Raw genomic sequence first — 17545 nt, forward strand, 5'->3', positions numbered from 1 at the left:
CGCCGACGCCGACGCCGAGGGTATAGCATAAGCTCCCCCCGACTTCGTTTCGGTGAGCTAAAAACTACCCAAATATGAATTCTAAATTTGAATTGCAAACTGCGTTCTAGATAGAACGCAGTTCACTATTCAATTGCATATAAGGCAAGCGGGCCTCAAATATGAATTCTAAATTTTGAATTGCGAACTGCGTTCTATAGAACGCAGTTCACTATTCAATTGCATATAAGGCAAGCGGGCCTCAAATATGAATTCTAAATTTTGAATTGCGAACTGCGTTCTAGATAGAACGCAGTTCACTATTCAATCGCACTAAATTTTGAATTGCGAACTGCGTTCTATAGAACGCAGTTCACTATTCAATTGCATATAAGGCAAGCGGGTCCCAAATATGAATTCTAAATTTTGAATTGCGAACTGCGTTCTATAGAATGCAGTTCACTATTCAATTGCATATAAGGCAAGCGGGCCCCAAGTATGAATTCTAAATTTTGAATTGCAAACTGCGTTCTATAGAACGCAGTTCACTATTCAATTGCATATAAGGCAAGCGGGCCCCAAATATGAATTCTAAATTTTGAATTGCGAACTGCGTTCTATAGAACTCAGTTCACTATTCAATTGCGAACTGCGAACTGCGAACTGCGTTCTAAAAACCGATTGCCCTCCTTTGGACGTTGGAAATGTCCTTTTACATGATTATTTCAAACACCTGAAGGTGTGAACCCCTCACACCTGCAGGGTGCATGGTGTGTGTATACAACACCTGGTTCAAGCCATTGTTTAATTAATGACACCAATCAGTTTCATTTCCTGTTTATGTAAGATAGACCGGCAAAACTAAAGTTGAAAAGAGAATCCAGTTTTAAACAGCTAATAATTTTTGTGATTTATTTGTGTTCACCAAGCTACATGTATATCAAGTATTTTCATTAAAACTCTGTGCTGGATATTTACTGACTCACCTCGTATAGGTACTCCTTTATAAGAATTACAAAATAATACGACTTACTAAGTATTTTGTATCAAATTAGTCGAAATTAAAAAAATATAAATGAAAAAATATACCCCGGACCTTTAACGTTAGGCGGACCTTTTCTTATACGGGCCGGACCCTTTTAGAGCAAAGGCGGACCCTAAATGTTAACATTAAGGTCCGCCCCGGATCATTTTACGGGGCGGACCTTAAATTATACGACACCGGCTCGCAAACTGTTGCCCGCGGATGTAAAAGAGGTATTACCTATATACTGACACTTTCTAAGTGATATTCTGGATATAGAGGGTGGGAATGCTGTGTCAAATTTTGATATAAGCTATAAAATCATTTGATGAAGGATTAGTCTAACCAAAACAAAGAATGCGTTGACAGGCTCAGATGCAGAAATTCTTCCAAAGGCGTGGAGGAGGTTGAAGGTCAATGTAGTCCAAAATGTAGTCAAGTGATCAAGAATTAATATAGTCCATCCATAACTTATCCGAATGAAACAGTTTTAAATGATCTATACTAGATCAAATACGTATTTAAAGTTATATGAGGCTGACAAAAAGCAAACTCGGGAATATGTATATAGTTAATCTATTAAATAAAATTTTTGCATTTAAAACTTTTTTAAAGAGTTGTTTGCCCTTTCGAAAATTTAAAAAAAATATTTTTTGGAAATATACATAATAAATTATGAATCATTTTAGCATATTTGAAGAGAGCGGAAGCTTATGCAACTTTTTACCACGAGAAATGTAAGAAAATTACTTGTGCTAAAAATATATATCTAAAATGCATTTTCGCATCGACTTCAATGTTAACTTCAACAAATGAGAATTTGTTAATATTCAGTTTTTTTTAATCTCAAAGGTGAGTTTTTATAATTTAATAAACTCATTAAAACTTCATTAAGATTTTAATGATCAAAGTTTCAATCTAGTAGATATGAAATATAACAGTTATTTATGGAATATCTTTACTTTTAGATATTTGAAGAATGTGATTTTCACATTGTGCAGTGAAATTTGTCTTATTTTACATTCTTATCATATATGATGTGTTTTGTTGTTACAAGTAATTAATATAATAATGTGGATTAATTTTGATTCATGATTCTGAAAAATGGAGTAGATATACATGTATATCATATTGGATAATTTAGTAGTTTTAAGTGTTTCTCCACTGTATCGTTCTCAAGTTGTAAAATATTAAATCTGTTTCGTAATTTGCAAATGTGATGTCTTTATTCTCGTTTCCAACTTACCAGTAGTTGTCCAATAAGTTAACAGTTTTACTTTTCTCTGTCCAATATTTAAAAAACAGAGAGTTTCTTTCCATCATTTTAAGAGTGGACACCTACAGGAAACTTACTGGATTGTTTTTTGATCTAGAAGTATTTTAATACTTATCTGGTATAAAAGCCAAAAAATACAAGGGATTGCATTATTAAATTTTTTTAATGACTATTCAATTTCTATACATTCATAATCAGTGTATAATAATAACATTATTAAAAACTAAATCGCGGTCACGTACACATAGTTTTGAAGACTTTGAAACAAACGATAGTATGATATGCATGTAGAAACTGAAATCTTTGTCTCATATCAAATGGAAAAAAAATGAATCACATCATTCAATCTAATATGTTCACCGCAGATTTTACAGACAGTAGGTACAATCTGACATCTTACAGTCAGCTGGTTGGGGTTTATTTCATTGCCATTAACTACAATGTACATTTTTCTCTTTTAGTTCATCAATGTCTAATATTCCATTACTAGTTTTCGATTATAAATAAAACTGATGTGTTTTTAATTTTTTGGCAATTCCGGTCAGACACTCTCCCACCATCATCTCACCGTGACCAAGGATACACACGCCGCGTGGATCTTTTATTCCTCCTTCAGGAATGATGTACCTCAGGAATCGCCCGTCTCTGTCTAGCATGTGAATATGGTCTCCTTGGAAATCAGTAACGATAACGTGACCGACAGAATCAGTAGCGACTGATAGAGCTATAAAATCACCGTCCTTCCCCGAGTACGAGTACCGGAATATGCCCAATCTATCAACAGCAATGACTGCCTTTTTCTCCAAGTCAGTTACAATGATGTCCCCGTTGACATTCTCAGTGATGTACATCGCGTCTTTGTACAGAGGTTGACACTGCGAGTCGTACTGGATTTCCTGGAGCACGGTACCGGTACTGCTGTATCGGACGACTTTGTTCTGATCGTCTTTACGGAGACAGACCAGTAGATCACCGGACGCGGCGCTAGTGACGCCAAATGGTTCCCAGTCCCCGGTAGTGAACATCGTCACCACAGTGTCGGTGTCAGATATCATTCTCACGGATTTATTTAATCTATCAGTGTACACTACTTGTTTGTTGTACATACATAAGTACACGCCTTCGTAAGTAATGCTGACGGTGTGGTGGAGGTTTCCCTGGAGATCAAACAACTTCAGTTCTGTGCTCTCTCCTCCCATCCACACTTTGTTATCCTCGGTAACGACCATGTCATACAGACGATTTTTATTATTTTTATCAGCAGGGAACCCAGTGTCTATAACAGAAGTAACTGTTGGTACATTTAATATTTTTCTACCTGATAACTCCTTTTCTTTTAATTTATTTTCCAAATATTCATCTATTTTATACTCATAGAATTTAGGAAATGAATACTGTGAGACGTCACTCAAAATCTTCTGATTCTGAATCACTGGTACAAAAGTCTGAAAGTCTTTGATGTTCTTTGTTTTTTGTAATTTTGTCGTTTTTACCTTCATATCATCCACTCTTTTAATCATTTCTGCAAACGCTTTCTTTTGTTTCTGTAGTACGACCTCGTGTTCCTTTTGCAAGTCATCCAGTTCCTGGTGAAGTTTCTTCACGGTCTTCTCGATCATTTTGATCCACTCTTCTCCCCGCACGGTAACTTCATCTTTTCTCAGTTGGTAAACCGAGGGTATTGACGACAGCAGGTTCGTCGTGCGTTCCGAATTCTTTGTAATTCATGTTTAGATGACTGAAGTCGATCATTTTCCCGTGCAATAACTTTTAAAAGTTCCTCAATTTTATCGGATAGCTCGGACATTTCGTGCGATTTTTGTTTGATAGAAACGCAAAGGATGCATATCGGAACATCACAAGTTTTACAGTACGCGAAACAATCGTTTTGGGGATGGGAATCACAGTGGCATGTGTCGTCATCATCCTTGCTGGTGTAATCTACAATGTCATGGCCGTTTTTCGATTTCACGCGTAAATGTATGGTGACACAGGGGTCACAGAGATTGACCCCGCATCGTCTGCAGAAAAACGAGACTGGTTGCTGACAAAGATCACATTCTACTAAATGTTGAGCTTCATCTCTTGATGCCATAGTGAACGATTTTGTGTGCCCTGTAAAGATTTTTATTAGAAACATATATAACATCATAAATTGTTTAATTTTATTAATAAGTAATTGTCTGGACTGGTAATTTAAAAAAAAAAAACATGGATGTTAGAATAAAAGAGGGACTTCTATCAGCTAGCATTTATAAATCAAAAGGCCGTTATATAAACATAAAATATTAATATATCAATTAAAGATATTAACAACAAGAAATGGTAATTTTCTAAAGCACAGTCTCTGTAAGTCTGCTAATTAATGGCAACAAAAATATGTCCATGATTTCGTAATTGAGGGATCCTGTGTCCTTATGTGAAATCTTATCTCTCGGACTTTTGTAATTTTTGCGTGAAGAATGATAGCCATTTACATAATTATGTAAGCGGCCCCTTTTTATGCAATGAATTAGAGGAAAATCTACCTTAGTTTTGAAATATTTAAAACGAGGAGTAGGTAAATTGATAAATCCCGAGTAATGTACGTAGCTTGGATCGTGTTTTTATTACAACGACTGGTTATTAATTTAGATGGTTTTGTACAACATGTAACGTCAATGTCAGTTTATAATGGAGGAAGGAAAGTTGCATATGAGGTCAGTGATAAGGTTCATCTTTCCCCTTTCACATGTAATATATTTTGATAATTGTTCTGGAATAAGAATGGGACTCTATAGAGTACATATATCAAAGTTTACGTTCATACAAAATACAAACAGGAATTCCGAAATTTAATTTTTGTCAATTATTTGAGGCCGTATTTTACATCAAACTTTACTTCAGGCACGTGGCTGTACTTCTCCGGAATTTGTGACAATTTTTTCTTATTATTCGACAACTATTTCTGAGATCTACATTATTGCCTTAATCTGAGAGAGAGAGAGAGAGAGAGAGAGAGAGAGAGAGAGAGAGAGAGAGAATTGAACGATGGCCCGATATATTATTTGATTATTCAATAAAGTATTTTTTTCTGAAGGAAATAAATTCCAAATGTCAATAAACTATTATACATTTGATATGATTGTTCGGTTTTTTGTGGTTGCAAACATGATACCTTTGTGGTTAAAATTTGATCTAAAATAATGCATGACATATATTTTTGATAAAGCAAGTCAAGAATAGCTTAGTAATCATTTTATTTCTTAAAAGATGAAAAAATGACAATAACAAACCGTCAACCATCTCAAAAATCCATAAAACGAAATACAAATTCAAAGCAGAGCACCTCCAAAAAGATAGAGGTAGGATTAGATGTATAGGAGGAGTGAGCATCCTCTGCTGACCGGTCACACCCGCCGTGTGATCTTTGTCATAATCGAAAAAACCCCGGAAAAGTCCGTAGACAAATAGGTGAATAGTTATGGTCTAACAATTTTATATATCTTTAAAAAAAACTCAATTTAATGCAATTTATAGTGTTAGGGAGATAACTCTAGTTTATTACCATTATTACCTTTTTATTCGCTAGAATACCTGCAATACACACAGTACATGTCACAGATTTTGGTGTAATGTTTACAAATTATGCTGTTGTATTGATGATATGTCCTCCGGGGGTCCATGATTCACGAAAGAATTATATTCTATTAATGTGGTAGAGTGTTATTTTTTAATTTGTTTTTATTTAAATGATTAAATATCAAATGCAACCAATAAATTCTACAATTCGCGTTTTGAATATCCGCGATGACTTTCCGTAATTAATAAAAGCATACAACACTTTTGGTTTTTATTTTACTTATTCATATAAGTCCTGAGGCTAGTTATTGAAATCCTTGATTTTCATTGGTTGAGGGGGATTCCCGCCAAGTTCTTGGTACTGGTCAGTGAGAGCGAGAAATATTTTCAGCCAGTTGTGAGGTCAATCTTGGTTCCTGGGCTATTTGACTATATATATATTTACATTAATTAATTACGAAAGATTCCAGGACATTGACTGTAAGTTGACTTCTTTTTCATACTAATTCTTTATTTTCCATTAATTAATCTGTTTTTTACCTTTAATGTAATTTAAATGCAATATACTGAGTTTCACTTAGTAGTGATCAAATTAAACTTTGTTTGAATCAAAGTACATGTATATGAAGTTTGTATATCGGTTTTATATGTTTATTAATAGGGCTATTGGCCATTCAGTATTTTCACCCATTAATCGGGCCATACACCTAATTGGAACCCATCTTCGCTAGCCAAGGGTTTTCGGTCCACTTTGCTCCCCATAAACCCTTGGCGGATTTCATTATGAAAACTCGGTGACAGGCTCCGCTTTATGATTGGCTGCAGCTGCGAGTAGCTGATCCAATCACAGTGCATGTAAATATAAACTTTAAAAGAAAACAATCAAGTACAGTGCTTCTCCAACGATGGTCTAACCAGATCGCTTTAAAACCTACATGTATCTATTTTACTGGGATTGAACATGTAGCTCTACAAACTTGTCAAGGCTCGCGTGATCAGCATGGGAAGTAAACATGGCAAATGTAGAAGTTGCCTATCCCGTTAGTATATATACGTCCCTGCTTATGGTTATTGCTTTTAAAGATTCAATGATCTTTGTCTTATTTAATTTCTTTGGTCCGCAATATTCACGACAGCGATACCTGGTTTTATGGAATGAAAACTTTCATATACATGTAAATCGGCGACTTTCTCACTCCGGTCCTTACAAAACACGATGACTAAAACATTCTGTGCTTTCCCTTCGTTATTACTTAATTCGTATTTAACATGTTTAATAGCATCGTTAATTATGTTCCGACATTTGGTAGTCAGCATGTTTTTAAGTTGTATTAATACTGTAGTGTGTATATAACCCGTTGTTTAATTCGATTAAAATGTAAATATGCAAGGGGCGCAACTCAAGTTGCTCGCTAGATAGCGCCACCACATCACCGAGTTTTCGTAATGAAATCCGCCAAGGGTTTACGGGGAGCAAAGTGGACCGAAAACCCTTGGCTAGCGAAGATGATTGGAACCCTGATCCATAATCAGGTATACATGTATAGAAATATGTATTATATTTATTATGAATAAGAGCTGTATAACTCGTATGATTATTATTTATGATTGTGTACGTGAACTTATCAACGATCAAGTTCTTATATAAATTCATACGTGTATATCAACTTTGATATAAGGGGAATAACTCTTATGATTCTTTTGCATAATTTACTCAGTATATATTGTCAACTTTTAAAAAAATTAATTCATGTATAATTCTATGAAAATGTCATTGTATTAATATAATATGTTTATTGTTATAATGAATGCTTATACGCTATTGTTGACCTTTTACAGGGTTCATTTTAAATGAAATTATAATAAATCCATCGAACCTGAGACGTGGAGTTTTCATTTATATATAAAGAAAACGCTGCTACAGAAATGGCACCCACGTTGGGACCTGGGTATTCTCTGGCGGGTGAGAGAGATTGTTTCCAGAACTTTGCCCCACAGGCATTGGCACTCCAGGAGAGTCGGGACGCCTCATTCCTTGGAGGGGGACAATGTGGTAGAGTCAAGTTTATGGCATTCCTACTAGCTCTGGCTAGTGGGTTAACCCTTTAGCTCGATCGGTAGAGTGCTGGACTAGCGTGCCAGAGGACCTGGGTTCAAACCCCAGCAGAGGCAATAATTGTCTCTGTTACATTAACATGATCATATCTGGGAAATTATAGTTTACTACATGAACTTGTATAAAGTAAACGCAACTCTAAAGATAGCACGTTGTCAGTGGGACGAAGGTTACTCTATTAATACCATACTTATACATGCGCAATCGGGTGCATGCATGTCATGTCATGTTATAAAATCTGAAAGCCTCTTTATTGATTAAATCGTTTTAAGCAATCCTTAACGAATGTGAAATAATCGTTTTTATTATTTTTTTAAAACAGCGTATTCATGTACATTTATTATATTTGATATGACACAACACCAGTCTTGGCAGTATGCATGAATGCAAGTGCATGGAACTTTCACTTATCAAGACTTCGTCTGAATATACCAGTCTAGGTTAAGATATTACCTCACATTAGGAACATAACTCCCAAAGAAAAAGACACTTTTTCTCGAACAAAATAAGAAATGGCACAAAATCAACTTTCGGTTTATCAACGATCCTGACACACCATTCGCACTACCCATGTCTTTAGATGATATGTCACTTCCTGTTAAAGGTATACACCAGTAACGACACGGTAGCAACTAAAGTTGATTGGGTGGGGGGGGGGGGGGGGGGGCTTGGCTATTTTGGTAAATCTACCGTTTTCTTATAAGGATTGTTTTTAAGTAAATATCATGGGGCATTCAAAAGTTGGAGTTCTATTCGCTTTTCGCTATTCACTATTCGAATAGCGAATAGAATTCTCTGGTCGGTTCGCTATTCATATTACCGTAAACATGCTAATAAACGTAAATTCAAAATTTCATATAAACTAAAATTTTTCATTGAAAAAACAGTTTTATAGTAAAAATCTTTACTTGCTGACCTCACCTGAACATTGACATAATGAACACGACCAGTAAGAGGCCTAGCTAGCCTGGCAAAAATAGGAAATTTCGTATAATACAATTATAATGGGATAATTTTAAAGGGGCTGGCTAACACCCTGTATCCCACATCTGGGCCTTTATTTTTAGTGACGATGGGGCCCCGGGAGAGCCCAGTCGACCCTCAAAAGGAATTGGGTTTACACGGCCATTAACAGGCTGAGCTAGCCTGGCGAACATATGAAATTTCGTATAATACAATTATAATGGGATATCTTTCAAGGGGCTGGCTAACACCCTGTATCCCATATTTGGGCATTTATATTTCATGGGGATGGGGCCCCGGGACAGCCCAGTCGACCCTCAAAAGGTATAGGGTTTACACGACCAGTAAGAGGCTTAGCTAGCCTGGCGAAAATGCGACATTTCGTATAATACAATTATAATGGAATTTCTTTCAAGGGCTGGTTTACACCCTGTATCTCATATCTCAGCCTTCATATTTGGTGGAAATAGGGCCGCAGGATAGCCCAGTCGACCCTCAAAAGGAATTGGGTTTACATGGCCATTAACAGGCTTTGCTAGCTTGGCGAAAATAGGACATTTCGTATAATACAGTTATAATGGGATAATTTTAAAGGGGCTGGCTAACACCCTGTATCCCACATCTGGGCCTTTATTTTTAGTGACGATGGGGCCCCGGGAGAGCCCAGTCGACCCTCAAAAGGAATTGGGTTTACACGGCCATTAACAGGCTGAGCTAGCCTGGCGGACATATGAAATTTCGTATAATACAATTATAATGGGATATCTTTCAAGGGGCTGGCTAACACCCTGTATCCCATATTTGGGCATTTATATTTCATGGGGATGGGGCCCCGGGACAGCCCAGTCGACCCTCAAAAGGTATAGGGTTTACACGACCAGTAAGAGGCTTAGCTAGCCTGGCGAAAATGCGACATTTCGTATAATACAATTATAATGGAATTTCTTTCAAGGGCTGGCTTACACCCTGTATCTCATATCTCAGCCTTCATATTTGGTGGAAATAGGGCCGCAGGATAGCCCAGTCGACCCTCAAAAGGAATTGGGTTTACATGGCCATTAACAGGCTTTGCTAGCTTGGCGAAAATAGGACATTTCGTATAATACAGTTATAATGGAATATCTTTCAAGGGGCTGGCAAACACCCTGTGTCCCATATCTTGGTTTCATATTTGGCGAGGATGGGCCCCGGGACAGCCCAGTCGACCCTCAAAAGGAATTGGGTTTACACGGCCATTAACAGGCTTAGTTAGCCTGGCGAAAATAGGAAATTTCGTATAATACAATTTTAATGGGATATCTTTCAAAGAGGCTGGCTTACACCCTGTATCCCATATTTGGCCTTCATGTTTGTTGGAAATGGGGCCCCGGGACAGCCCAGTCGACTCTTAAAAGGAATTGGGTTACACGACCAGTAACAGGCTAAGCTTGCCTGGCGAAAATAGGAAATTTCGTATAATACAATTTTAATGGGATATCTTTCAAGGGGCTGGCTAACACCCTGTATCCCACATCTTGGCATTCATATTTGGTGAGGATGGTGTCCCGGAAGTCCAGAGGGAGTTCATGATTTTCATCGGATTATTTCCAGGGAAACCAGGAATAAAATAAAGAAGAAATAAGAAAGAATGAAATTGTTTTTTATAATGCAAATACATGTACTGCCAACAAGCTTGGTCATCTCTTAACAGAACATTAAATGCTTTGATTGATCGCTGAATCGGGAAAAACTTTTTTTTGTTTTAGATATCATAAATCTGTTACTAATATATTTCTTTCCTAGTTGAAAATTACTATTTACCAATTAGCTATAAAAAGAATAAGGCTTGAAAAACGGAATTTGTACGAGTGTGAAATTAAACCTGGTAGTTGCCGAGACCTAAGCTTTTCCTTCACATAAAATGCATTTAATGGACATTGCCCCAAGATCAGTTTGTATTTCTGAGTCAATGATAAATTGTTCATCATGTGATAAATCATTTATTTTTTAATGTATTATAGGCGTTAAATGCATGTATATATAAATATACATACATGTATTAAGCATATAGATGTACATGAGTGCTAATGTTTATATCTGTAGCCTTTCTATCATATATCTTTTGGATGTGTTAATTGTACATTATGAACGTTTATTATACAATATTCCTGCTACCCCTTTGAGGACCATTAATGATAAATAAAGAATTGAAATTTACAGGTTTAAAGAAAACTTTGAAGAGTTTTATAATTTATAAAAAAAGTATTTGCTTTTCAAGATATCGGATAATTCTGGCACTCAGTTTCATAAGTGCCTGATACATGTACACATGCAGACTAGGAATATAGCGAGGACAGCGCACCAGTGTTGACTGAAATGCACGCAAATACTTTGGATTCCCAAGCGAGGTGGTAGTGATTGTAGAAGAGACATATATTTATAACATCAATATTGATTCAAACAAATAAAGCAACATTAATTAAAATCAAGGAATAAATATTTGCACACCAATTTTTTTCTTTAAAATATGTTTTGGTATGTAAAGCGGCAGCCACAACTTTCCTGGATTGTCTTTTTTTCTTCAAACAATAAATTTATATACAGTCACATAAATGCATACATGTACTAGTCACTAATAGTTATACAATATCTGACATTTTGCTGCCGGACTCAGGTTCAGTTCTCTTAAATATATCACAATTTTGCAAGTCGATAAAGAGTGGGAACCTTAGTTCCGGCGTAGCGTATAGTTACCTAAGAAAAAACCTACTAACATGTCCATGCATGGATTTAGAGCAGAGAGTCGCCCACCCCCTGCCAAACAAAATTATCTCTCAGAGCCCCCCCCCCCCCACGGGCGTTTTTTCTCGAAATATTGAAGGAGACCTTGACTTTCATATCAACAAACTAATACGCTTTCTTGTTTTGTTTATTTTGGGTGGTGGCATGGGATGGTTTCGCAGAAAAGATCCGTCAAATTTTATAAAAAGGGGTAAACATGAAGTTTGGGTGGTTATTTGAGGGTTAAAAATTCCTAGAATATTTATTTCTTATGTTTTTTGGATAAGGGGCTTATGTCTATGTCATTGACAAATGACACTTTAGATGCGAAACCGTGCCTTCTTTTTTCACTTTCGATTTTTAATGGAAAAGGAAGGGGGGTTATCAGAACATGAAATCTCACTCGAATGGAACGTGAATGATTTTCAAAACAATTCTTGAATATTTGAATTAATATACATTAGGCTGCAAATCCTATCGTAGTTTATGGGAGTCGCCCGGGATTAGAGAGTATAATTGGACCTACGTATATAAAAAAAGCGAATAAGGGACAATTCTTCAAAAACTTTTGAGATCGACCCTGGCTATTCTAATAAATGTTAAATGTAAGTTGTACATTTTTTATTCCGCAATGTCTCTCAAACAAGTAAACCAGTTGAAACAAATTTTAGAAATCCACTGAAAAAAAAATACTCTGAAAAAAATACTATCAGCATCTGCTTTACCTTTCCTCCACATATAGAAACATTTTCAACTTTAAGTTAAATAGGAATGAATATCTCGCATTTTAGCGAAAAGTGAAGAAATAATTAGACATAACTATGATATAAATCAATTTCAAATTACAAAGCGATGTGTAAAATAAGGTGTAATTTACTAATTTTCGATTCACCATTAATCGCTATAACAAAAAAAAGACAGGGCTGTCCCGGGGCCCCATCCTCACCAAATATGAAGGCCCAAATATGGGATACAGGGTGTGAGCCAGCCCCTTGAAAGAAATCCCAGTATAACTGCATATGTCACATTTTTCGCCAGGCTAGGTAAGCCTCTTACTGGTCGTGTAAACCCAATTCCTTTTGAGGGTCGACTGGGCTGTCTCAGGGCCCCATCCTCACCAAATATGAAGGCCCAAATATGGAATACAGGGTGTGAGCCAGCCCCTAGAAAGAAATCCCATTATAACTGTATCATACGAAATGTCGCATTTTTCGCCAGGCTAGGTAAGCTTCTTACTGGTCGCGTAAACCCAATTCCTTTTGAGTGTCGACTGGGGTGTCCCGGGTCCCTATCCTCACCAAATATGAAGGCCCAAATATGGGATACAGGGTGTGAGCCAGCCCCTAAAAAGAAATCCCAGTATAATTGTATTATACGAAATGTCGCATTTTTCGCCAGGCTAGCTAAGCCTCTTACTAGTCGTGTTCATTATGTCAATGTTCAGGTCAGGTCAGCAAGTAATAATTTTTACTATAAAACTGGGTTTTTTTTAATTAAAAAGGGAAGTTTATATGAAATTTTGAATTTACGTTTATTAGCATGTTTACGGTAATTTGAATAGCGAACCGACCACATAATTCTATTCGCTATTCGAATAGTGAATAGTGAAAAGCGAATAGAACTCCAACTTCTGAATGCCTGGAATATCTTAACTTTTAGATATTTGAAGAATGTGATTTTCACATAGTGCAGCAAAATTTGTCTTATTCTACATTCTTATCATATACGATGTGATTTGTGGTTACACGTAATTAATATAACAAAGTGGATTAATTTTGATTCATGATTCTGAAACAAGGAGTAGACATATATCATATTGGATAATTTAGTAGTTTTTAGTGTATTCACTGTATCGTTCTCAAGTTGTAAAATATTGCAAATGTGATGTCTTTGTTTTCGTTTCCAACTAACCGGTAGTTGTCCAATTAGTTAACAGTTTTACCTTTTTCTGTCCAATATTTAAAAAACAGACAGCTTTTATCCATCATTTTAAGAGTGGACACCTACAGGAAACATACTGGATTGTTTTTTGTTCTAGAAATATTAATATAATTATCTGGTAAAAAAACCAAAAAGTACAAGGGATTACATTATTAAAACTACATTATTAAAACTATTTAATGATTATTCAAGTTCTATATGTTCATAATCAGTGTATAATGATTACATTATTAAAAAGTAAATCACGGTCACGTACACATAGTTTTGAAGACTTTTGATTTTAATAAACAAACGATAGTATGATATACATGTACATATAGAAACTGAAACCTTTGTCTGATATCAAATGGAAGAAAGATTGAATCACATCATACAATCTAATATGGTCACCGCAGATTTTACAGACAGTAAGTACAATCTGACATCTTACAGTCAGCTGATTAGGGTTTATTTCATTGCCATTAACTACAATGTACATTTTTCTCTTTTAGTTCATCAATGTCTAATATTCCATTACTAGTTTTCGATTATAAATTAAACTGATGTACTTTCAATCTTCTAAATATTTAATTCTTTTGGCGATTCCGGTGAAACACTCTCCTACCATCATCTCACCGTGACCAAGGATACACACGCCGCGTGGTCTATTTATTTTTCCTTCAGGATTGATGTACCTCAGGAATTGCCCGTCTCTGTCCAGTATGTGAATCTTGTTTCCTTTGTAATCAGTAATGATGACGTGACCGACAGAATCAGTAGCGACTGATACAGCTTTAAAATCACTGTCCTTCCCCGAGTACGAGTACAATAATATGCCCAATCTATCGACAGCAATGACTGCGTTTTTCTCCAAGTCAGTTACAATGATGTCCCCGTTGACATTCTCAGTGACGTAAGTCACGTCGTTGTACAGAGGTTGACACTGCGAGTCGTACTGGATTTCCTGGAGCACGGTACCGGTACTGCTGTATCGGACGACTTTGGACTGATCGTCTTTACGGAGACAGACCAGTAGATCACCGGACGCCGCGCTTGTGACGCCACGTGGTATCCAGTCCCCGGTAGTGAACATCGTCACTACAGTGTCGGTGTCAGATATCATTTTTACGTCATTTATTCCAGTGTACACTACTTGTTTGTTGTAAATACATACGAACATGCCTCGGGCAGTAATGCTGACGGTGTGGTGGAGGTTTCCCTGGAGATCAAACAACTTCAGTTCTGTGCTCTCTCCTCCCATCCACACTTTGTTATCCTTGGTAACGGCCATGTCATACAGACGGTTTTTTAACTTTTCACTAGCAGGGAACCCAGTGTCTATAACAGAAGTAACTGTTGGTACCTCTAATATTCTTCTACCTGATAACGCCTTTTCTTTTAATTTATTTTCTAAATATTCATCTATTTTATACTCATAGAAGTTCGGAAAGGAATACTGTGAGACCTCACTCATTATCTTCTGATTCTGAAACACTGATACAAAACTCTGTAATTCTTTAACATTCTTTGCTGTATGTAATTTTGCCGTTTTTGCGTTCATATCATCCACTCTTCTAATCATTTCTACCAATTCTGTCTTTTGTTTCTGTAGTACAACCTCGTGTTCCTTTTGCATGCCATCCAGTTCCTGGTGAAGTTTTTTCACGGTCTTTTCGATCAGTTTGATCCACTCTTCTCCCCGCTCTGTAACTTCATCTTTTCTCAATTGGTAAACCGAGGGTATTGAGGACAGCAGCTTCGTCGTGTGATCCAGAGTTCTTTGTAATTCATGTTTAGATGACTGAAGCCGATCATTTTCCCGTGCAGTGACTTTTAAAAGTTCCTCAATTTTATCGGAAAGCTCTGACATTTCGTGCGATTTGTGTTTGATAGAAACGCAAAGCATGCAAATCGGAGCATCACAAGTTTTACAGTACGCGGAACAATCGTTTTGGGGATGGGAATCACAGTGGCATGTGTCATCATCATCCTTGCTGGTGTAATCTACAATGTCATGTCCGTTTTTCGATTTCACGCGTAGATGTATGAGGGCACAGGGGTCACAGAGATTGACCCCACACCGTCTGCAGAAAAATGAGACTGGTTGCTGACACAGGTCACATTCCACCACATGCTGGGCTTCATCTCTAGATGCCATCATGAAAGATTTTGTGTGCCCTGTAAAAGATTTTTATCAGAAACATATATTAAATCATACATTGTTTAATTGAGTTTGCAAATGAGTTATTACCTGGGCTGGTAATTTAAAAAAATACATGGATGTTTCGATGATAGAAGGATTTTTTTTTGCCAGGATACATGCAATGCTTTGTTTAGTAATTCGTGCGGGATAAGAAGGTAGCGATATGGCAAAAGAAAAATACATAACCCGCGATAACTTTAAAAGAAATGTATTAAATTGATTGTAAAAAGTAAGTAAAATTAACTAAATTACTGTCAATGTACATCAGTACGTTAGCTAAAACAAACAGCCAAATCGTCTTCTATTAGAATTTGAGACAGACATCATCATGATATTTTCGTGCAGTTCGGTTCGTGACTTTCTTACGTAGATAAAGGTTACGACCAATCAATAAACGGGGCGTGTAGATTTCAATTTTTTAAATCTATGAATTACAATTGATTTACGTAAGAAACAGAGGGAGCCATACTTGGTGTATGTAATCATATTGAATTAACACTGTATTTCTTAATGTCACAGATCTCGTTGTAAAGTTTACAAATTATGCTTGATGTATTTTAGCTGCAGCTAGTTGTATTGATGCTATGCCCTCCAATGATTTACAAAAGATTGTTATTTTCTATTTACATGATCATATCTAGGGGACTTCATACTTTAAATATAATTCATATAAAGTAAACACTACTTACAAGATAGCACGGTGTCAGTGGGACAAAGGTCACAACTTGTACAGTTAAAGTGTCTTGTGATTTTACAAAGTCAAAAAGCCTCTTATTTTTTTTTTTAGATTAAATCAGGCAATCCTTAGCGATAGTAAAAAAAAGAGGCATTCTTTTTAATATCGTATTCATGTACATTTATTCAGTTATTTAATCTGATATCACACAACACTACAGTAGTCTTAACAGGATGTATGCTTGTTATGTGCATTCATCATTACATATCAATTTTCATTTATCAAAACTTCGTCTTAATATACCAATCTTGGTTAAAGTATTACCTCACATTAGGAACATAATAACTTCCAAAATAAAAGAAAATACCTCTCAAACAAAATAAAAACGGGCACAAAATCAACTTTTGGTTTATGAACGACCCTTGTGCAGAAGGATAGCCTTATACACTATGGGCGCGCTTGATTTAGCTAACTGGGTGTACACTAGTGTACACTGGTGTAATGTGTATCAAATGCACTTAAATGGGGTAGTGTCTATATATATATATATATATATATATATATATATATATATATATATATATATATATATATATATATATATATATATATATATATATGGGGTAGAGAAGATGAGAATAAATATGGCGAAGAAGACGCAGTTTTAATAGAGATTCTGATGTTCAACGGCAATCCGAGGTTTTTTTCTGATGTAAATGCATTAAGATAAACACATTTCAAAGGAAGATTGCACTTAAGGACATACGATATTTGCGAAAAAGTAAACTTTTAAAAGAAGAACGTTTCTTTCAATTGCAGAAATGGTCAACATTCAAACTGCAACTTTACGTAATTGCGTTAAATAAAAGTATGATGTTACCAAGTCCGAATTTTTTTCATAGGCGGGGTTCATCACGGTTTCTTGAATCTCCATATGATAATGAGGACGCCCACTTTTACACCGACTTCATACATAGTAAGCGCACTAGTATTGTTCTCCGTTTAACAGTAGGTTTATATTTGCATTAAAGGGAGAATAATAGACAAACATGCGCTCATGGTTTAAT

The 17545-nt window shown here is 36.1% G+C and overlaps 1 protein-coding gene and 1 pseudogene across 1 annotated transcript; both read right to left on the reverse strand.

Annotated features, from left to right (window-relative positions):
- Positions 1-2776: 2776 nt before the first annotated feature.
- On the reverse strand, positions 2777-8537 carry LOC128175844 (E3 ubiquitin-protein ligase TRIM71-like; annotated as a pseudogene).
- Positions 8538-13787: 5250 nt separating this feature from the next.
- On the reverse strand, positions 13788-16910 carry LOC128176417 (E3 ubiquitin-protein ligase TRIM36-like). Its single transcript, XM_052842721.1, has 2 exons — positions 16846-16910; positions 13788-15777 (listed from the first exon to the last, which is right to left on the reverse strand). Exon 2 carries the CDS (start codon positions 15758-15760, stop codon positions 14171-14173), a length of 1590 nt encoding a protein of 529 aa, XP_052698681.1. The 5' UTR covers positions 15761-15777; positions 16846-16910; the 3' UTR covers positions 13788-14170.
- Between the last annotated feature and the right edge of the window lie 635 nt (positions 16911-17545).

This window comes from Crassostrea angulata, chromosome 3 (genome assembly GCF_025612915.1).
Source record: "Crassostrea angulata isolate pt1a10 chromosome 3, ASM2561291v2, whole genome shotgun sequence".
NCBI classification, from domain to species: Eukaryota; Metazoa; Mollusca; class Bivalvia; order Ostreida; family Ostreidae; genus Magallana; species Magallana angulata.